The sequence below is a fragment of the Lagenorhynchus albirostris genome, chromosome 13, assembly GCF_949774975.1.
Source record: "Lagenorhynchus albirostris chromosome 13, mLagAlb1.1, whole genome shotgun sequence".
NCBI classification, from domain to species: Eukaryota; Metazoa; Chordata; class Mammalia; order Artiodactyla; family Delphinidae; genus Lagenorhynchus; species Lagenorhynchus albirostris.
Window position 1 is genome coordinate 13,460,005 of NC_083107.1, and position 23,426 is coordinate 13,483,430.

A 23,426-nucleotide genomic window follows, 5' to 3' on the forward strand; every position below is an offset into this window, starting at 1 on the left:
AGTCTCCAGAGCTGCGAGACAGTAAATTGTTTTAAACCACCTAATTTGTCATACTTTGTTATAGCAGCACTAGGAATCTAATACAAGAGTCATTGTAAGGTTGGTGGAAGAAGGTTGCAAGTGGGGAGGAGATGACCCAAGGTCTTTCTTTGCCTTATCTCAAGTCATAAACTGTGGTTAGGAGTCCCTCACACCTGAAGGTTGGTCAGAAATTAAGAAATCCACTCCAAAATTATTATATAAGGCAAGGGAGGGGATTCAATTTCCCAAAGGTCAGTTTATATCTAACATTTTCAGAGTCCATCTGTTGTATAAAACAAGGTGTATCTTGTTTTTATTAGGTCAAAATTCCTGCCAGGAATTGGGTTGTCACTTTCTTGCCCAAAGCATTTCATTTAACAGTCTACCTGGTGAATGGGGAACAGTTGTGAGCCAGGAAGCTCACTAAGGTAGGAAATCTTACTGAAATGAGCAAGGACAATCTGGGGAATGAAGGGAAAACAGTCCTTTCTACTTCTCATTTCAAATTTAGGGAAGTACTTAAAGCATCAGGCATTGAGGCAACTTTCACGTCAAGGATATGCATCTATATGTCATATTTTTCAGGGATCTGGAGGAGAATGCATATAAAACCTTTTAAAATGTGTGTGCATAAATGTCTATGTGAACATATGGCAAGGGAGTGTGATCCTGTTAAATACTTGCTGTGTTTGGCAGGAGCAAAGAGCTAGAATGCCTGCTCACTTAGTTCTTCCCACCCCCTCAGATGTGAGTCTCAGCAGGTGGGAGGATCTGGTGCATGCTTCCTGAGGTCTATGCAGGAAGGACGAATTTCAGCCGCAGCCACAGCTCTGTCCAATGCCAAGGCAGTATCAGGACACGAATAGAAAGTATATGCTGCTCTAAGTGTGGAGCCTGGAAAATGCGTGGAAGATGCATAGTGCCCTTCCAGTTGCTGAGGAGCAAATGCATTGATGTGTTTTTAAGGCTCTGTCGGTAGCTTTGGGCTCTGTATTTCTGTGAAATGCCACATGCCAAATCAAACTGTCCTCTGCACTCTGTTTGGCCTCTTTGTCCTCAATGACCAACTTTAGAACAAATGAAATGCCTGTGGCCCCAAACCTCCACCCCCTAGAACTGGGAAGGCTCTTAGGCACATGGGGTTTCTTTTGCACTGGAAACTCTTCATCCCTCTGCTAGCTCACCCTTCAGGCCTCAGCTTATACAGGCATACCTCAGAGTTATTGTGGGTTCGGTTCCAGACTGCCACAATAAAGCAAATAATGCAAGAAAGCTTGTCACACGAGTTTTTTGGTTTTCCAGTGCATATAAAAGTTATGTTTACACTATACTGTAGTTTATTAAGCGTGCAGTAGCATTATGTCTAAACAAATGTGCATACAAAAATACTTCATTGCTAAAAAATGCTAACCATCATCTGAGGCTTCAGCAAGTTGTATTATTTTTGCAAAAGTAACATCAAAGATCACTGATCACTGATCACCATAACAAATATACTAATAATGAAGTTTGAAATATTGCTAGAATAACCAAAATGTGATGCAGAAACATAAAGCGAGCAAATGTCATTGGAAAAATGGTGCCGACAGACTTGCTTGATGCAAGGTTGCCACAAACCTACAATTTGCAAAAAAAAAAAATGCAGTATCTGTGAAGCACAATAAAGCAAAACATGCTCAGGGAAGAGTCACTGAACACCATGTTCTTCCTATAGTCAGAATTTTACACATTTGTGGTAATTCACTCAGTTTTATTTATCACCATTGTTTAGTATCTGTCCTTCTCATCAGATTGTATGAGGTTCCTTTTTGTTCATCGTGGTTGTCTTACAGCCTACAGAATGTCTGACACATAGTAAGCATTTAATAAATATTGTTGACTAATTGGAAGTCCAGTGACCTTCCACCTGAAAAATTTCTGCCTTATAGTTCATTATCAAAAAAAGAAGAGGGATATGGTGAAGGAGACTTAAAAACATTTCTACAGGTTTCTCATCTTCAGAGAGCTCCATCACACTAAAAAAAAAAAATAAAAGGAAGGGAGGAAGGAAGAAAGGGAGACAATTCAATGGAAAATGGGCAAAGGATACGAAGAGGCAATTCACAGAAGAAATTCAAATAGCCAACAAATATACCAAAAGATGCTCATCTAGACTAGTAATCAGAGAAATGAAAATTTAAAACAATATTTTATACCCTCGAGTTGGCAAAAATGTAAAATATTGATTAAATTCATTGTTAGCAAGGATTTAGGGAATAGGGTGCTCTCACACACTGTTGGTAGTTCAAACTGTGCAAACTGTATGGACGATATTGGTAGTACCTTAAAAATTTAAGCTGTGTCTATATTTATTGGTAAAGGGGAAAACTGGAAACCACTTAATGTCATACAATAAGGAAATGGTTAAATAAATGTTAGTACATTCCTGCTTTGGAATCCCTTAGCTCTAGATATTAATATCAATGAAACTCTATGTAAAAAAATTTTTAAAAGAAGATAGCAAAACAATATGTACAATATGCTCCCAAATAAGTAAAAATATATATTAAAAAATTCTCCAAAGGAAAGATCACATTCACACCAACTATTTAATATTATAAGTAGTTTGAGACCTTTTTCCTTGAGGAAGTGAGTTGGAGGTTTTACTTTTTACAGTGAACATATACTGCTATTTTTTTTTTTTTTTTGCGGTACGTGGGCTTCTCACTGTTGTGGCCTCTCCCGTTGCGGAGCACACGCTCCGGACGCGCAGGCTCAGTGGCCATGGCTTACGGGCCCAGCCGCTCTGCGGCATGTGGAATCTTCCCAGGCCGGGGCATGAACCCGTGTCCCCTGCATTGGCAGGCGGACTCTCAACCACTGTGCCACCAGGGAAGCCCCTATACTGCTATTTGTTTTTAAAAAGAACTTTATTGAAGTATGTTGACATAAAGTGTACATATTTAAAGTGTCCATTTTTATTGAAGTATAGTTGATTTAGAATGTGTTAGTTTCAGGTGTACAGCAAAGTGATTCAATTTTGTATATATATATATATATATATATATAATCTTTTTCAGATTCTTTTCCATTACTGGTTATTACAATATATTGAATATAGTTCCCTGTGCTATACAGTAGGTCCTTGCTTATGTATTTTATATTTAGTAGTTTGTTTCTGTTAATCCCAAACTCCTAATTTATCCCTCCTCCTCCTTTCCCCTTTGGGAACCAAGAGTTTGTTTTCTATGTCTGTGCGTGTTTTTGTTTTGTAAACAGTTTCATTTGATCATTTTTTAGAGTCAACATATAAATGATATCATATGTAATTTGTCTTTGTCTGACTTACTTCACTTAGTATGATAATCTCTAGGTCCATCCATGTTGCTACAAATGGCATTATTTCATTCTTTTTTATGGCTGAGTAATATTCCATTGTGTGTATGTGTGTACACTACATCTTCTTTATCCACTCATCTGCTGATGGACATTTAGGTTGCTTCCATGTTAAAGTGTCCAATTTTTAACACTGTAGGTATCCGTGAAACCATCACCAGAAACAAGATAATATCCATCACCCCCCCAAATATTCCTTATGTCCCTTGGCAATCCCTCCTTCCTGCCTCTTTCAAAACCAAGCCCTGTGCCCTAGCAACCACTGATCTACTTTCTGTCACTATAGTTTGCATCTTCTAGAATGTTATAGAAATGAAATCATACAAAATGTACTCTTTTGTTTTTTTCTGGCTTCTTTCACTCAGCATAATTGAGATTCATCCATGTTGTTGCACGTATCAAGTCTGTTCTTTTTTATTATCTACCACAATTGGTTTATCCATTCACCTGTTGATAGACATTTGGATTATTGCCAGTTCTTGGCAATTACAAATAAGGAGGCCTGTACAAGTCTTTGTAAGAACATACTCTTCTCCTCCTCTTGGATAAATAGCTAGCAGTGGAATGGCATGAGATAGATGTACGTTTATCATTTAAAGAACTTGCCAAAGTATTTTCAGAGTGTAGTACCATTTTACATTCCCACCAGAGATGGGAGTATGGGGTTGAGGCACTAAATGGCTCTTCCCATCATGAGAGGAGGTAATGACAGCAGCCATCAGATCACCGTTGTAGGTTCAATCAGAGATTGCCCAGCTAAAATGCGACTAGTCCTTTTTAGTCACAGAGTCCTCTGAGAATTTGATGAAGGTTATGGTGTATGTGGACTGCAGGAACACACACACACACACACACACACACACACACACACACACACACACACACACACACACACACACACACACACACACACACACACACACACACACACACACGGCAGGTAGGAATTATTCACGCTGGAAATGGCGAAGGCCCGAACAGAAGCTGTGACACTTGGGATGAAAGAGGAGGGCTGGAGTTTAAAAAAAAAAGGAAAGTTACAATTGCTGCGACTTGGTAAGAGGGGCAGGAAAGATAATGTCCAGGTTTTAGTGACTAGGTCACGGTAGTGACAACAGAGGAGAGGAGTAGGTCTGCCGGGAGGAAGAGGTCATTTCTGGCTCGCTGCATGTGAGGTGCCTACGGGACAGAAGGATAAAGATGTTAGGAAAGTGGTTGTAAAAGTATTGTACCTCGTTTGGGTAGAGATACAGACTTCCGGTGCCACAACATACAGGTTTAGGTGAGCAGGCACAGCTGTAATCACCAGGTGTAGTCAATAAACTCGCATCTTTCAGAGGAACCGCCTCTACGCCTCAGAAGAATACACCTAGGCCCACAAGTCCCCCTCCCAGAAAGTGCGCAATCGCCTCAATCTTTCTGACAAAACTCCGCCGACCCAAGTCTGCGCATGAGTTCGGCGCATGCGCACCAAGGCTCCCCGCGGCCGCTCCCTGCTCCTGGCGCTCCGACTCCTCGCCTCTCAGCGGCCCCGCCCAGGCGGCTGCCCGTGACCTGCCTGGGTGCAGGGAACGGAAAGCCGGGAGGGGTGAGACGAGTTCAGTTCGCCATGGGGCTGTTTGGAAAAACCCCAGAGAAGCCGCCCAAAGAGCTGGTAAGGGCTACGGCGGCGGCACCGGAGTGGGTGGGTTTGCGTGGGGCGTGATAGAGTTCGTAAACGACTGGACAGTCTCCCCCCAGCGGCTGGCCAGGTGCCGCTCGGCCCCCATTTCCGGGGCCTCCCACTCGACTGAGGGGCCGGAGGAAGTCTCTTAGGAAACGGCTGTAGCGAAAGAGAACCCTGGCATTCCACTCCACAAGGGAGCCGAGGGTCGGGTTAAGACTTCCGCGGCCTCGGCTCCGGGCGCGGAGGCAGCAGCGCCGGCCTCGCCTCTGGAACCCCTTCCCCGGCGCGCGTTGGTACGTCCCGCCGGAACCTTTCCCTGGCGCAGGCCCCGCCCCCTCCCTCCCTCCCGAGGACAACTGGCGTACCACCCATGGTTCCGTGGTACCCCGAGGACACCGTCCCCGCCGCAGGACTGTCCGGGCGTTCCCCACCCACTGCGCCGTATTGAGAGGGAGGCTCTGGATCTCATTCCCCTGCCCTCCAACGTTCTGTTGGCACCAGACGCACAATTACAGCAGGGACCCCACTCGGAAGAGTGGTACAGGAGATAACAACTCTGCATCTGGCTTAGACTTCAGAATCTGCCTGTCAACTGCGATCACGTCGGGATACTGTGGAGCGGTTGAGTGCCCTGTGGAGTCCGTGTGCCTAAGTTTGTAATCTGGTTCGGCACACATCAGCTTTGTCATGTAGGCAAAGTTAATTTCTCTGAGCCTTAGTCTTGGGTGTCAAGTAGGAATGATAATAGTATCACTTAAGAATTACTGAAGATGAAAGGACGTTAAGTTTTAGCTAGTAGTGCTAGTTAGGGTAAATTTGTGTTTTTGTTTTGGGCCGCCCCAGGCTGCTCATGGGATCTCAGTTCCCGACCAGGGATCAAACTCTGGCCTTGGCAGTGAAAGTCCGGAATCCTAACCGCTAGGCTATCAGGGAACTCCCAGGGTAAATTATATATTCTACAACCTTGCTCTCATTGGCAGGCAGATTCTTAACCACTGTGCCACCAGAGAAGTCCAACCTTGCTTTCAAAATGCAGACCAACAATATCAGCATCACCTGGCACCTTGTTAGAAATCTTGAGCCCTACCTGAGACCTATTGAATCATAATCTGAATTCTGACAAGATCTCCAGTGATAAGTATGCACATTAAAGTTTGAGAAGAATTACAGCACCCAGTACAGACTTACACATAATGGGAAACAAACCTAAAATCTTTCATTTAATAAATAGTCTTACATGTTCAGCTCTAGCAGGCCTGTTTTAAAAACCAATGTTATGCATCACGAGGTTGTCGGCACGTAAAGTATGTGTTGATCGTATTTGTTAATGATGGGTACTAGAACAGTAGGCACTCAACAATTATTAGTTCCCTCAGGCAACTTACGCAGTTTTACTCCCTGGTAAAATAAAAATTGTGGAGCTTAAATGAGGTAAGAGTATGTGACATTACTTTTCAAACTGTATAACATTATATAGATGCACATTTTGTGGCATGTATATATTCTGAGGTGCTTGTTATTATAGAAGTGTATTTTTGACGTTAGGAAGGATTATTACCTTCAGTGTTTGGTCTTAGGTTTGCCATTCATAAAGTGAGAAGATTATGGGAAAACAGTCTCATTACTATTTAATCTGATCTCTAGTATATGTATTACTTGAATAGCACTGAGACTGCTTTTAAATGATAAATGTAATTGCTAAGAGCTCGAAGATTGTATACTCTTCCAATAGGGTAGCCTACCTGTGAAAGTAAGTTAAAACCTGAAAATCACAGGGTTGATGCACGAGATTGTTTTTTTTAAATATGCCTGCCAGAGGGATATTATAAAGATGAAATAAACAGCCAAAGAATGTATCGTCTAGCAAGTAAGATAAGCATTTCAAGAACAAGTCTGGATTGGGTATCACATATATAGTCACAGGAGTTCAGAGGTTGGAGTGATCACTCCCAGACTTGTGTGATTAGAAATGATTTGGGGGACTTCCCTGGTGGCACAGTGGTTAAGAATCTGCCTGCCAATGCAGGGGACACAGGTTCTAGCCCTGGTCCTGGAAGATCCCACATGCTGTGGAGCAGCTAAGCCTGTGCACCACAACTACTGAGCCTGTGCTTTAGAACTGTGAGCCACAACTACTGAACCCATGTGCCACAACTACTGAAGCCTGCGTGCCTAGAGCCTATGTTCTGCAACAAGAGAAGCCACTGCAATGAGAAGCCCGTGCACCACAACAAAGAGTAGCCCCCACTCGCTGCAACTAGAGACAGCCCATGCGCAGCAACGAAGACCCAGCACAGCCAAAAATAAATAAAATAAATAAATAATAATAAATAAATAAATAATAAATAAAAAAATAAAAAGGGGCTTCCCTGGTGGCGCAGTGGTTGAGAGTCCGCTGGCCAATGAAGGGGACACGGGTTCGTGCCCCGGTCCGGGAAGATCCCACATGCCATGGAGCGGCTGGGCCCGTGAGCCATGGCCGCTGAGCCTGTGCGTCCGGAGCCTGTGCTCCGCAACAGGAGAGGCCACAACAGTGAGAGGCCCGCATACCACAAAAAAAAATAAAAAGAAAAAAATAAAAAGAATCCACCTGCCAATGCAGGGGACACGGGTTCAATCCTGGTCCAGGAAGATCCCCGTGCCACAGAGCAACTAAGCCCGTGCACCACAACTACTGAGCCTGCACTCTGGAGCCTGCGAGCTACAACTGCTGAGCCCACGTGCCACACTACTGAATCCCGCGCGCCTAGAATCCATGTTCCGCAACAAAAGAAGCCACCACAATGAGAAGCCCGTGCACTGCAGTGAAGAGTAGCCCCTGCTTGATGCAACTAGAGAAAACCTGTGCACAGCAACGAAGACCCAAGGCAACCAAAAATAAATAAATAAATAATTTTTAAAAATGTTAGAGTGAAGCTGTACATTTTTTTAAAAATAGAAATGATTTAGCCCTCCACTATCATATTTTCCACACACCTCCTGCCTGTGAATTGTTTCTTGACTCTCCTTTTTTTAAAAAATATTTAATTTATTTGGTTGCGCCGGGTCCTGGCTGCAGCACGAGGGATCTTTGTTGTGGCATGCAGGACCTTTAGTAGCAGCATGTGGGATCTTTTTTAGTTGCAGCACGTGGGATCTTAGTTGCAGCATGCATGTGGGATCTAGTTCCCTGACCAAGGATCAAACCCAGGCCCCCTGCATTGGGAGCATGGAGTCTTAGCCACTGGACCACCTGGGAAGTCCAGGTTCTTGACTCTTCAGTAGGAATTTTAGTGTTAGATTATTTACTTTAACTGGTACTGGAGATACCCTGCCCAAGATTTTCTTCAATTTCCTCTTCACGGTACTCCAAGCTATCCTTTGAGTTCTAATTATACCTTGTTCTAATTTGTCAGAAGAGTGTATCTGTTTGCTTTACATTCAACTTCTACCAAGCTCTTTATACCTTGTGATTTATGAGGAAATTGTTTTGTCACCTGCCACAATTATTTAGCATTGAATTTGTAATTCCAGAAAGTGCCAATAAAGCAGGAAGGAGAAGTACTTTTTTCTCCATAGAGCTGTGGAAGCACAGGTAAAGTATTGAGAACCAGTATATGAATAAGAAGACAAATAATGTCTGACATTTTAGTTTTAGTTTGGCATTTTTTTGAGAGGGAGAAGGAGAAAACTTAAAAATTCAACTTTATAAAAGAAGCTAAATAATGGAAACTTAAAAAACAAACCAAAATCCAAGATAATGTTGGCAGAGAGAGAAGAGTTAGAGGAAAAAGAGAACCAACTAAATGCTGTAGAGTCAGCTGGGCAACTCTTGAATTAGGATTGATTTATAGTATGCCTTACACTGGGGACTGGAAGATGAGGTCCCAGCACAGAATAAGCAGGGGCCAGGTGCAGCCATGCCACGCCACACCATCATCATTGTCATTTAGGCCATGGAGACAAGTCAGGTCAGGCAAGTCAGGTCACGTCACATATACATATTTATGTTATGGGTGATGACCCCAGAGCTTTGGTAAAGTATGCAGCACAGAATAGGTGCTAAATAAATATTGAGTGATGAATGAGTATCAGAATAAGATTAAGTAAGTTTTCAAGTCAAGTAGTTTTAAGATGAGCAGTGTTTCAAGGGATATTCCAGGGAAACATTAGCTGTATAAGGGGCTTTACAGACTAAAGTCTTTGCCCCCAGCTATCTCAGATACTTTGATGGAGACATCTTAGTGGTGAAACTTGTTCTATCTTAAAGTGTCCAACTTAAGACTGGATTGGGCCTGCTGAGGATGAGCCTTGTAATCCATTTAGAAACTGAGACTGTCTTAGGATGGGAATCAAGAGGACTTGAGATTATGCTTGAAAGAGATTCTTTTCTTGGACCCGAGGTTCTGCTGGAAAATTGTGCTGTCCTCACTTAGGGACTTTGCTAATTTAGCCTTTGGGTAGAACATGTCACCTTTTATGGCATCAGAATTCTGAAATCATGTAACTAACTTATATCCATAGACTGAGTCATGACACATGGTTGTGGGTTGCTATCCGAAGGGGGAAGAAAATGAGAAAGGGAGATGGAGGAAAAGAGAAGGCTTCATTCACTTAGTTCATACAGCAAACATTTATTGAGATATTTTAGTGTATATTGGGTTGACATCAGGTTTGCAAAAATAAGACACTGGAGGACAACTTAAAAGGATACCAAGTTTTGGGGGAGGCTGACATGTGAACAAATGCTTATATTTTAGGGTAAATAAGAGCAATAATATAAGTATGTACAAGATCTATGATGTCACAGTGTGTGGGGGGAGTAACTTACTGTTCAGAGTAGGGAAGAGGACCTGGTCAGGGAGGTTATCTGGGTCTTGTCACAAGAGGCATTAGCCAGGTGGATGGATTGGTATAGAACTGGGAAAGAAGAGGCATTCCAAACAAAATAAACTGCAGGTGCAAGGTATAGAAGTGTGGAATGTAGGTTGGAGGAACCCGAAAAAAGTTTAGAATGGTTGAAGGATGAAATAAGGTTATATCTGAGTGGGATGCAATGGTAAGATGTTAAATTGGAGAGGTAGGTAGAGGGCAGATTAATGAAGGCCTATGTATCATGCCTACTAAGGATGGGGAGCATTCAGAATAGTGGTTTGGAGCAAGAATTGGAGGGAAGAGACTTCGGTATGGAGCAATTAAGTGGCCCAGATGAGAGATGATGCTGGTCTTAACTGAGAGCAAAAACGGGGATAGAAAGGATAGGAGGAGTTTTAGAAATATTTAGGATATATAGTCAGAATTTGCTTATCTGCTGGATGTGGGATGAAAGTGCAAAGATGATTCTTAGGTTTCTGTTTAACCTCACTGCCATCAAATCCATCATCCCTCTCAGTGTTGGTATCATGAACTGAAATTGAGAGAATTCTGGAAAAGAGCAGATTTTTGACAGGATGGTGATGGAGAGGAAGGAACCGCAGAGCATGGTTTTAGACAGGATTCAGGGGATCCGGGAAGACATTAGTAAAGTGTTATCCAGGAAGAATACTTTCTTTTTTACTTCGTGTCCTCAGCAAAATTGTAAGCTTCTTAAGAGCAAGGATCGTGTTTTTCTTATCATCTACTTTTCAGCATAGTGTTGAACTCCCTTAATAAGAGTAAGGTGTCTATCAAATATTTGTTTCATGAAGTAGAGATGGTGAGAGAAAATGCTTACACATTTGAAGATACCCTAATTGACCATCTTCTCTATATCCATCTGACAGTGATCAGAGTAGGCAATTTTTGACCTAAGTTCACTTATATTTGTTGTTTTTGGGTAATTTCTAGTTTTATGTATGTTTTAAATCTTGAAGGATACACAAAGTCCTTTATACAGACATCACCTTCAGGGAGAGGAGCTAGGTAGCTGAGGGTCAAAAGTGGGAGAGGAATTTACTTTTAACTAGCTATCTGTTTTAGTCCATTTGGGCTGTTATAACAAAATGCCACAGACTGGGTAGCTTATACACAGTAGAAATTTATTTCTCACAGTACTGGAGGCTGAGAAGTCCAAGATCAAGGAACCCTCAGATTCAGTGTCTGATGACGACCTGATTCCTAGTTCATAGGTGACCATTTTTTCACTGTGCCCTCACATGGGCAGAAAGGGGGAATCAAGCTTTCTGGAGTCTCTATTATAAGGCACTAAACTCATTTCATGAGGGCTCTGCCATCATGACCTAATCATTTCCCAAAGGCCCCACCTCCAGATACCATCACATTGAGGACTGTTTCAACATTGCAACTGGGAGGATACAAACATTCTGTCTACAGCAGTGTGATTTGTATATCCCACCCTGATACGTGGAATCAACAATTTCTCCAAGGAGTACAAATTTCTTTTAGTGGGAATGGTATTTAGAAACCAAAATTTAGGTGCTTGTGGTGCTTATTACTACTGGAGTGTTCTTGCTTCTAGGCCTTTTAATTAGAAGAAAGAAATATATTCTTTAAAAAGTTATGAAGGTGATTAGAGACTAGGTTTTTTGAGCCAACTCTCCTGCTGAAAATAACTAGAAGAGCTAGATTAAAAGTATAACCATTTGAAATTACTGAAAACTAGCAAGGTAGTGAAGAATTGCAAAATCAAGATCTGAGAGAAGTGGGAAGCTCAATTACATGAGCCCAGTCATTTGGGACCAGTTTTTCCCCCTAAAGAGATCCTCTAATTCCTCATGCAGTATTGAGAAACTGAGAATTTGAGGAGAAATTTTGACATCCTGTGGTTAGGGGGTTCAAAAATTGGAGTTCAGGGCACACAAAGGATGAGGGACTCATTTAAGTCCCCAAGGATTTTGGTTAGAACTCTGAAAGGATACACCTTAGTGGTAACTGTGAACTGGAAATAAACCGGCCTTTACAAAGACTGATGTCCAGTGTCAAATCATCCCTATCCCTGATTGGATTTATTAAGCTTAATTAATAACCAGTTTCAGTGTTCTTAGACTAGATGTTTGCCTGAAGCAAATTAGGTCTTCTCTGGAAGAAGATAACATCATGCAGAGACACGTTCATCCTGTGGGTTTTCACATACAAAGTTCAGAATTCAAAAAAAAAAGACATTGATTCATAGGAAATCTTTATGTATCCTGGATACAGGTCTTTATATATTCTGGATACCAAGGCTTTATAAATGCTTTTGTTCCCATTTATGTGGTTACAAATAGCTTCTCCAATTTTCTGAACTTTTTCCTTCCTTTAAATGGTATCTTATGATGAGTAAAAATTCTTAATTTCAGTATAGATAAGAATATCACTCTGTTCCTTTATGCTTATTGATTTTTGTGTCTTTTAAAAGAAATCCTTTCCTAAAAAAAAAAAAGAAGAAATCCTTTCCTAATCTGAAATCATAAAGGTATTCTCCTATACTGTCTTCTTAAAGTAACATAGTTTTGCATTCTGTATTTAAGTCTTCAATCCACTTAATTAATTTCAATGAAGGATGAGAACAGGAATTCAATCATCTTGTTTTCCATTTGGCTTACCATTTGTTTCCACACTGTTTATAGAAAACACACTTTTATTTGTTTTAGTTTCCTGTGCCTAGTTGGCTTGACATGTAGTAGACTCTATGAATGAATTTGAACAAAGTATATATCTTGATAGTGTGAAATTCTCTGTAGAGTTCTTATGGTTTTCACAGCATACTGTCTGATTTACAATTTGATTTTTCTTTATACTGTACTCCTTGCTTATGTTCTGCTTAACTTATCAATTATAAATGCTTTTTGTTTATTACTAAAACTCTATTGGTACTAAATAAAGGTTTGTTAATTTTCCATTTTATCAGTTTTCATTTTCTTGTTTATTGTAGTGATCTTTCCAGTTGTGAGACTTGTTTGAGACAGTTTCTTGAGCTCTTTGTACTGGACTGTGTTTTACCCTAACAGAACATTAGATTCACCTGAAGAAATTTTAAGTACTACCTATCATTTGGGCTCTATTATAGCCCAATTAAATTGGTATTGTTTAAATGTCCCAGGTAACTTCTGTGTGGAGTGAGGTTGAGAACTACTGATCTGGGTCATGGCTGGATAATTTTGGTTTTTCCTATTTCTTTTAGGAATTTTTTCTTTCACAAAATCCCTTTCGATTTTGTAAGTTAAAGAAAAAATTGTGACCAGTTTTATGAACCTTTTTCTCTTTGACATTTAAAAACATAGATTTTTGGTGTTTCTGATGACTGAAATTTTATGCCTCTTCTTCACAACACATATTTTATGCAGTTAAATTCAACAGATAATTATTGAGCATTTGCTTTGTGCCAGGGGCGCAAGGGGTTAGTGAATAAGAAAAGGTCTTTGACCTGCTGGAGCCATACAGTCTATAATGTGTAAACACATTAATATCAGTATAATAGTTATATATAATTATGTTAGTTTAGTATAATTAATGTAATGTTTACAAAAGAGAGGAGGTATAGGGTTCTGCCTAATTATACTGCAAGTGGGTTTAACTTATCCCAGGGGTCACAGAAGGCCTCCCAAAGTAACCTTTAAGCTGAGACATGAAGACCAAGTTCAGAAAATATGTTGTTTATTCTTCTGACTATTAATAACATTTGGGGAAAGCAAGATTTTCTGGTGGTCATGTGAAACTGTTCTATCGGCTAGTTGCCACCTTTTATGTAGTTATTAAATGCTCCAATTCATGCCTCCGGGTTCTAATCATAGATATAGTTCATCAAGTATAAACAGAAAGTAGAATTTAGCATTTTGGATGTTAATAAAATGGAGATTGAGCTTAATCAGCATTATTGGGAAGATTTGAATTTAGGGCATTTAAAAACTAGTTTCCTTCAATTGTGAAAAAAATATCTATTTGTTATATCATCCGTTGGGCATATTTGTGTGGGTCTAATTATTCTGGTCTGTTGATCTATGTGTCTATTCTTTGGCCAACTACTCTGTCTTGAATACTGTAGCTTTATATTAAGTCTTCAAGTTGGGTAATGGAGAATCCTCCAGCATTGTTTTTCTTCACGGTTGTCTTGGTTACTCCAGGGCATTTTTGCCTTTCCATATAAACTTTAAAATCAGTTTGTTGATATCTACAGAATAGATTCTGGTGATTTTGATTGGGATTGCATTGAATCTACAGATGAAGTTGGGAAGAACTGATATATTAGTGTTTAGTCTTCCAATCCATGAACATGGAATATCTCTCCATTTATTTATATGTCTGTGATTTCTTTCATTAACGTTTTGTAGTTTTCTACATGTACATCCTTTACGTATTGTTAGATTTTTACCCAAGTGTTTTATTGTTTTGTTTGGTGCTATGGTAAATGTTTTTAAAATTTCGGATTCCAATTGTTTATTACTGATATACTGGAAAGCAGTTAACTTTTGTGTATTAATCTTCTGTCCTATGACCTTGCTATATTTGCTTGTTAATTCTTGGAGTTCTTGGAGATTTTTTATATCCATTCCAAAGAATCAACAACAAATATATATAAATATAAATATAAGTAAATAAATAAATAAATATATATATATATACACACACACACATCAGTTTAATTGTTTTGTCCCAAATTTGTGTACCTTTTCTTTTCTTATTGTATTAGCTAGGACTTCATTACACTGTTGAATAGGAGTAGAGAGAGATGATATCCTTGCCTTGTTCCTTATCTTAGGGGGAAAGCTTCTAATTTCTTGCCATTAATTATGATGTTAGCTATAGTTTGGGGTGAGGGTGGGGTTGCAGTTTTTTTTTTTAATTAAATTGAGGAATTTTCCTTTTATTCAGGTTTGTGGAAAGTTTTTATTGTGAGTATAGGAGAATGGTTTTCCTGTGTCAATTCCTACGATTTTTCTTATTTAACCTATTGATGTGTGGTGGATTACAGTGACTGATTTTTGAATGTTGAACCAGCTTTGCATACCTGGAATAAATCACACTTGGTTGTGGTTTATAATTCTTTTTATGTAATTTTACACTCAATTTGCTAACGTTTTGTTGAGGATTTTTGCATTCATGAGAGATACTGGTCTGTAGTTTTCCTTTCTTGTAATGTCTTTATCTGGTTTTGACATTAGGATAAGGCTGGCCTCATAGAATGAGTTAAGAAATATTCACTCTTATATTTCCTTGAAGATTTTGTAGAGAATTGCTATCATTACTTCCTTAAATCTTTGGTAGAATTCACCAGTGAAACCATCTGGGCCTGATACTTCCTCTGTTGGGAAGTTATTAACTACCGATTCAATTGCTTTAATAATAATAGGCCTATTCAGATAATCTACTTCTCCTTGTGTGAGTTTTAGTAGGCTTTCAAGTAATCGGTCCCTTTCATCTAGTTTACCAAGTTTGTGAGCATAGAATTGTTCATAATATTCCTTTATTGTCTTTTTATTCTCCATGGAATCAGTAGTGATGACCCCATTTGCATTTCTGATATTGGTAAACTTGTCTTCTCTCTTTTTTTCTCTGTTCGCCTGGCTAAAGGCTTATCTATTTTATTGATCTGTTTAAAGAGCCAGATTTTGGTTTCATTGATTTTCTATTATTGTACTTTCCTCTTTTCAATTTCATTGATTGCGTAATTTTTATTGTTTTTTTTCTTCTGCTTGCTTGATGCTTAGATTGCTCTTCTTTCTTTAGTTTCCTAAGGTGGAATCTTAGATTATTGATGTCTAGCTCTCTCTTGATATATGCATTTAATGCTATAAATTAACTTCCCAATGCTTTTGCTGCACCCTACACATTTTCATAAGTTGTATTTATTCCCACTTTAATTTAATTCAAAATAATTTTAAATTTATCTTGAGACTTTTTCTTTGACCCATGTGTTACTTAGATGTGTGTTGTTTAATCTCCAAAATTTAGGGATTTTCCAGCTATTTTTCTGTTACTGATTTCTAGCTTCATTCCATTGTGGTCTCAGAACACACTTTGTATGATTTCTATTTTTTTAAAAATTTGTTAGAGTGTGTGTGTTATGGCCCAGAAAGTGGTCTGTCTTGAGGAGTATTTCCATGTGAGCTTGAGAAGTCTATGTGTTCTGTTGTTGGACAGAGTATTCTATAAATATTAATTAGATCAAGTTGACTGATAGTTCTGTTCAGGTCAGCTATATCCTTACTGATTTCCTCTCTGTTCCATTTGTTGATTATCTCAAGGGAGGTTTTGAATTCTTCAGCTATAACATGGATTTGTCCATTTCCCCTTTCAGATCTATCAATTTTTGCCTCATATATTTTGATGCCCTGTTTTTAGGTGCATGCACACTAAGGATTGTTTTGTTTTCTTATTGAATCCTTACTTAATGCCTCTGTTGCCCTGATAAGTTTTTTTGTTCTGAAGTCTGCTTTGTCTTAATACAGCTACCCTCCTTTTTTTCCTTCCTTTCTTTCTCCCACACTCCCTCTCTTTCTTTTTTCTTTCTTTACTTCTTTATTTTCATTGATGTGAAATTTACATAACATAAAATGAACCATTTTACCCTGAACAATTCAGTGGCATTTGGTACATTCATAACATGCAACCACCACCTCTATCTAGTTCCAAAACATTTTCATCACTCTAAAGTAAAACCCTGTACTCTCTAAGCAGTTGCCGCCCATTCTAATCTCCCTCCAGCATCTGGTGACTACCAATCTGTTTTCTATTCTAATTTCTTATAAGTGGACTCATACAATATATGGGCCTTTTATGTCTGGCTTCTTTCATTTACTACAGTCTTTTCAAGGTTCATCCATGATGTAGCTAGTACTTACTTCCTTTTTATGGCTGAATGATATTTCATTGCATGCATATCTCACAACTCATGCATTCATCCAGTGATAGACATTTGAGTTGTTTCAACCTTTTGACTGTTGTGAATAGTGCTGTTTTGAACATTCTCATATGAATATTTTTTGAGTACCTATTTTCAATTCTTTTGGGTATATACCTAGGAGTAGAATTTATTTACCTTTTTGAGGAACTCTATAACTGTTTTTCACAGTGGTTTCACCATTTTACCTTCCCACCAGCAATGTACAAGTGTTCCTATTTCTCTCCTTGCTAACACTTATATTTTTGATTATAGCCAATTCTGTTATTATAGTCAATATGCTTTATGTGAAGTGGTATCTTGTGGGTTTTATTTACATTCCCTTAATGACAAATGAGGTTGAATATCTTTTCATGTGCCTTTTGGCCATTTGTATATCTCCTTCAGAGAAATGTCTGTTTATGCCCTTTGCCTGTTTTTTAATTGGGTTGTCTTTTTGTTACTGAGTTGTACGTATTCTTTATATATTTTTTAGAAGACCCTTATCAGGTATATAATTTGCAAATATTTTCTCTCATTATATAGGTGATCTTATTATTTTTCTGATAATATTCTTTGATGTACAGTTTTTAATTTTGATGAAGTTCAATATATGTATTTTCTTTCTTTTTTTTTTTTTTGCTCATGCTTTTGGGATGTTTCTAATACAAATCCAAAGTTATGATGATTTATCCCATATAAAACTCAGTATTTTCTTCTGAGTTTTATAGTTTTAGCTCCTATATCTAGGTCTTTGACTAACGTAGAGTTAATTTCTATATGCTGTGTGAGATAGGAGAGAGCTTGGTTTTGATTAGTGTTTGCATGGTATATTTCTCCTTCCTTTTACTTTTAATGTTAGTCTTTATATTTACTTTTAACCTTAGTCTTGTAGGCGATGTATAGTTGACTCTTTCTTACTTTCTCTCTCTCTCTCTCGCTTTCTTGCTTTACCCTGTCTGGTATTCACTGAACCTTTCATATGATTCATTTAATCTCATCTATTAGTGTATCAATTATGTGTTTGTAAAAAGTTTTTAGTGATTGGCCCAGATTTTGAAATATACATTTGTAATTAAGTTAACTTCAAATGCCATTATACTGTTTCACATGTAATGCAGATACCTTTAAACAATGTATTCTGTCCATTATGATATTGCTCTCATTCATTTCAGTTATCCATATTCTATCTTCACCCAATATACTGTCACTATTATTACTTTAAGAATAGGAAATTCCCTCGTGGTCCAGTGGTTAGGACTCAGCACTTTCACTTCTGGGGCATGGGTTCAATCCCTGGTTGGGGAACTAATAGCCCACAAGCCATGCCACACAGCCAAAAAAAAAAGTTAAGAATAAGAAAAAAGATTTTATCTTCATTTATTCTTTCCCTAATATTCTTACTTTATATATGTCCCAGTTTCTGACCTGTATAATTTTGCTTCTCCCTGAAGAACTTTTAAAAAACATTTCTGGTAATCTAGATCTGCTGTGATGAATTCCTTCAATTTTTGTTTGTCTGATAAAGTCTTTACTTCTCTTTTGAAAGATAATTTTGCTGGATGTAGAATTCTAGGTTGGTGATTTTTTCTCCAGCACTTTATCTCACTCCACTCTCTTCTTGCTTCCGTAGTTTCTAACAAGGAGTCTTTTGTAATTCTTATCTTTGTTCCCCTGTAGGTGAGGTATGTTTTTTCTCTGTCTTTCAAAATTTTCTCTTTGCTCTCGTGTTCCCCATTTTGAAATGAGATAACTAGTTGTCATTTTTTGGATTCTTATCCTACTTTGTCTTCTCTTTGCTTCCTTTATCCATGGTTTGGGGTCTGTCATTAATTTTGGAAAGTTCTCAGCCATTATTATTTCCTATTTTTTCTGTACTGTTTTCTCTTTTTTTCTCCTTCTGGTATTCAATTATGTGTATGTTACATCTTTTGAAATTGTCCACTGTTCTTAGATGTCCTCTTCTGTTTGTTTTCATTCTTTTTCCGATTGCATTTCAGTTTTGCAAGTTTCTATTCACTGGTTCAGATTCACTGATCTATTCCTTGGCTATGTCTTATGTACTGATGAACTCGTCAAATGCAGTCTTCATTTCTGTTACAATATTAACGTGTTTTATATTTCTAGCATTTCTTTTTGATCCTTAATGGTTCCATCTTTGTGCTTACATTACCTGTCTCTTCTTGGGTAATGTTTACTTTTCCCGCAAGAGCCAGAAAATGTCAATATCTATGTCATATGTAAGTCTGGTTCTGATGCTTACTTTGTCTCTTCAGACTGTGCTTTTTCTTGTCTTTTAGAATGCTTTGTAATTTTTTGTTGAAAACTGGACATGATGTGTGGGGTAATAGGAAATGAGGTAAATAGGTCTTCAATATGAGGTTTTATGGTCATAAGGCCAGGGGTTTGGCTATGTTAATGTTTGCTGTGGCTGTAGGTGCCAGAGGCTTAAAGTTCCTCTACTGTCCTTGTTTTTATTTCTCTTGTTATCTTGGGCATCCACAAAAACTCCTCTTTAGATAGGGCATGCATCCTGCATCTCTTTTATCTCTAATGCATTGTTATACTGGAACCCTATTGGTGTGGTAGTAAGGTGTGGGGGACTGGAAGCGTTCTATCATCTTATTAAAACTCAGTGTTTTAGTGACCTGTGTCCCTGGACATGGTGTTCACAAGTGTTTCTTACCTTCCTGCCCACTCCCAGTGACATACGAAGACTAGGAGAAAGCAGATAATGTCAGATAAATGCCCATCTCCAGGGTGAGATAAGGCTCTAGTAAGGTTTGTTTTACTGGAGAATAGGCCTTTTTTAGGAAGAACAACACTGTGTGAATATTTCAGAATGGTTACTTTTCTTTTCTTCCTGCCAGAGAAACAGGGGTATCTTTCTTGCTTTTTCACCATGAGAAACTTCTGTGGTTCTTGGAGGTAAAGCCCATGAAAGTTTTGGGGGCCCTAGGAGTTTCATTCTCATGGTAGTCCACACTCATCTACCAGCAATTAGTCAAAATTACCATTTAAATGTTCCTTCCAGTGGTCCAGGTAAGCATTATCTCAACTGTCACTCTCTGTATTCACCTCTCTCTCCACATGGCAGGATGGCAGTTTGCCCTATAACCTTGGTTTTCTGTTGAATCAAAGAAAAGTTGTTGTTTTTTTCCCGTGTTTTATAGATGGGAGTGATGACTTACAATCTCTATATATCAGAGCTGAATCTGGAAGTTGTCTTCACTTTGAATGATATTTTCACCAATATAGAATTTTGGATTGAGAGGATTTTTAAAATTCTCTCAGCACCTTAAAGATGTCTCTCCGTTATCTCCTGATCATAGTTTCTTTTGAGAAGTCTGATGTACTTCTTATCTTCGTTCCTTTGTCATTAATGCATACTTTTTTCCTCTCTAGCTGGGTTTAAGATTTTATCTCTGATTTTCAGCATCTTGAATATAATGTGTTTAGGTGTGTTGTGTGGTGTTACATTGTATTTTTTGTTTGTTTTGTTTTGTTTTTTGATATTTACCTTATTTGGGATTCTCAGCTTCCTGCATCTGTGGTTTGATATTTTTCATTACTTTTGGAAAATTTTCAGCCATTGTTTCTTCAAATACTTACGCTCTCTTCTCTCATTTCCTGCTGGGATACCAATTACACATGTGTTAGACCATTTGTTATTATCTCATAGCTCTTGGATACTTTGCTTTATTTTATTCTTTTTTTTAGTTTGGGTAACTTCTATTGACTTTTCTTCAAGTTTGTTGATTCTTTCTTCAGCTGTGTCAAGTTTTGTGAGCCGATGAAGGCGTTCTTTGTGTACGTTTCAGCATTTTTATGCCATTTCCATTTGAAGAACCTGAAAGTTGATGTGAACTCCCATTGTACTTGTGGCTCCTGAGGTTCTTTGCTGTCCACTAACCCACAGTTGGACTTTATCAATTTATTTAGAAAATTAACTGAATTTTCTTCACTTGCTTTTAAGGTGCCTGCCATCCAGGCTATGCCACAGATGATTCAGTGCTGGTGTTCCCTCTTTTCTTAGAAGTGCCTTTCTTTAGATTTCATGCTGCACTGTTGCCTTGTGACCTGAGCTTTTCAACAGGTTCAGGAAAAGTTATTTTGTAGTTCATTCAGCTTTGTCTTACCGTCTTGAGGGTCTTCTCAGCTTTCTATATCTAGGCAGAGATGGAACTCTCCAAATCTTTTTGAAATTATCCCCCCTTAGATTAAACCTTTCTTTAATGTCTTTGTTTGAATCTTTATTTTCTCACTAAGTGCGTATTATATTCTTCTCTGTGTTGTATCGTTTGCACATTTCTCTTTCTTGCTCTCATTTTCCTGAGCTGCTACCCCATATATGATATACAGTTATCCTTCACAATGAAGTGTATTACCTGTAACATTGAAGTCTTTTTACAGAGATGAAAATACGTTTTGCACTAAATCAGAAAACTTGTTATTCTGGTTTAGAAATAAAAGTAGGTAAATTAATTACTATTTTCCCCTATAATGAAGACAGGTTGACTTTAGTCTTCAATTATCATCATTTGTCATACATTTTACTTTTTAAAACTTTTTAATTTTAGAAACTGCTGGTTGTCACTTACGAAAGTGAAGCAAAATTAGGGTTCACATTGAACTATTTTAAAGTTTTGGGTAGTTGTCTAACAGAGAAGACTGTGTGGCATCTAAAGCAATTTTTTAAAAATAGCCTTAATGAATATTCTAATATTACAAGGTAGAATTTTAAAGTATTTATTCCAAACAGGGATGATTTAAAGCAGCTTCTGAACCTGGACTTTTTTCATAATTCTTTTTTATGTTATTTTTTTTAAGAAGTATTTCTTGAAATAGGTTATATTTGCACATATTATAAAATTCAAAAGGCAGCAAAGTGTATCCTAAATTACAGGAAAAAGTAAATCTCCCTTTCACTCCTGTTCACAAATTAATTCAGTTTCTATCTTTCAAGACAGCCTAATTTCCTGTGGAATTTTCTGTCGATATTCCATGATATATGAATGTATAGACATATTTATATATCTCTCTCCCTTTTTTTCACCTCCCTCTCTTCCTCCCCTTTCCTGCTCCTTCCTTCTCTCCTTTAGCCTCTCCCTCTCTTTCCTCTTTCTCTCCCTTTAACATATGTAATGTTATACTGTACACATTCTTTACTTTGCTATTTTCATTTATATTTTGAGAATTAATTCCATGGGTAGTCCTCAGTGAATTGCCTTTCTCTCTTTAATTAGAATATACTGTTCACTTATGGAAATTCTGTTTGTGTTTAACTAGTCTCCTGTTGATATACATTTAGGTAATTTCTAGACTTTCACTACTGCAAACAATGCAGCAGTGTGTTTTTACAAAAGTCATTTCACTGTTGCCATTTATTGTCTTAAATTGAATGTTCACCCCTCAATGAACATGAGCAGTTATATAATGTAACGATAAATTTTGAAACAACCATTTTTAAATGACTTTGCTTTCAGTCTTCTAGATTCGTTTAAACAATGGACAGCCTTAAATTAAAAGGCAAATTGTTAAGTAACTGTAATGGTAAACAGATGTAATAAAATAGTTTCTTAATCTCTTTGAATTAGAATTTTTCAATACTAGACATGTAAAACAATACGGAAGACACTGGATGCTGAAGTTGGTATAACATCGTAATAACTAATTTAGAGTTTTATCTTTCATCGGGACAGAGTATTCTCATTTATTTGCTTTATATTAGTAAAAGTTTTGAACCTGAACCTACGTGATAAATGTACATTATCATAATCTTTTTTGTATCTGTGGAGTTCCATGTTACATTTATTTGAAGGATTCTGCTACTAAAAACAAGCTTAAAAACCACTGCAGTTGTTCATTCTGCCGAATTTTCCGGTTTAAATTTGCATTGTGAAATTTATACTAGGCATTGTTCCTGGAATTCCAGTAACTGCTGGGAAAAAAAATTAAACAGATTTAGTGTATCATATACAGGATTAGAAGTAGTTCACTGCCTTATATGATTATTTATGTGTAATAGATGATAAATATTTTTTCTATAAACCTGAAATGAAATAGTTTTATTAAAGGTGCTAGTTCAAACAAAAATTATTTAATCAGGGACTTCCCTGGTAGCTCAGGGGTTAAGAATTCACCTGCCAATGCAGGGGACATGGGTTTGAGCCTTGGTCCTGGAAGATTCCACATGCCGTGGAGCAACTAAGCCCGTGTACCACAACTACTGAGCCTGTGCTCTAGAGCCCACATGCCACAACTACTGAAGTCCGCACACCTAGAGCCCATGCTCCGCAACAAGAGAAGCTACCACAATGCGAAACCTGCGCACTGCAACGAAGAGTAGCCTCTGCTCACCTCAACTAGAGAAAGCCTGTGCGCAGCAGCGAAGACTGAGTGCAGCCAAAGATAAATAAATAAATTAATTAAAAAATTATTTAATCAAACCTGGTCTTGTACCCCCATTCCTTAGTCTGTATTGAAGGACACTCTTTTGCCTAGGTCTCTTAGTGGCTTTTGTTCTTACACAGAGTAAAATGCCATAGCCCCTCCCCCTATCTGGATAGTGGATAGTCACATGGTTCC

The 23,426-nt window shown here is 38.1% G+C and overlaps 1 protein-coding gene and 1 long non-coding RNA gene across 4 annotated transcripts in view; one reads left to right on the forward strand and one right to left on the reverse strand.

Annotated features, from left to right (window-relative positions):
* The window catches only part of RNF103 (ring finger protein 103), a 127,503-nt gene that overhangs the window by 40,806 nt on the left and 63,271 nt on the right, over nt 1–23,426 (forward strand). The window contains exon 1 of one of the 3 annotated variants that reach the window (XM_060169931.1): nt 4,818–5,050. The exons of the other annotated variants lie outside the window; for them this stretch is intronic. Within the exon in view, the coding sequence (XP_060025914.1) occupies nt 4,847–5,050 (204 nt within the window). The 5' untranslated portion in view covers nt 4,818–4,846. Of the gene's footprint in view, nt 1–4,817; nt 5,051–23,426 lie in introns of those variants that run through there. 3 annotated transcript variants of the gene reach the window in all.
* Nucleotides 4,244–4,856, reverse strand: LOC132531835 (uncharacterized). The gene is made up of 2 exons (XR_009544238.1): nt 4,671–4,856; nt 4,244–4,575 (listed from the first exon to the last, which is right to left on the reverse strand). It is a non-coding gene; the product is annotated as an uncharacterized LOC132531835 (long non-coding RNA).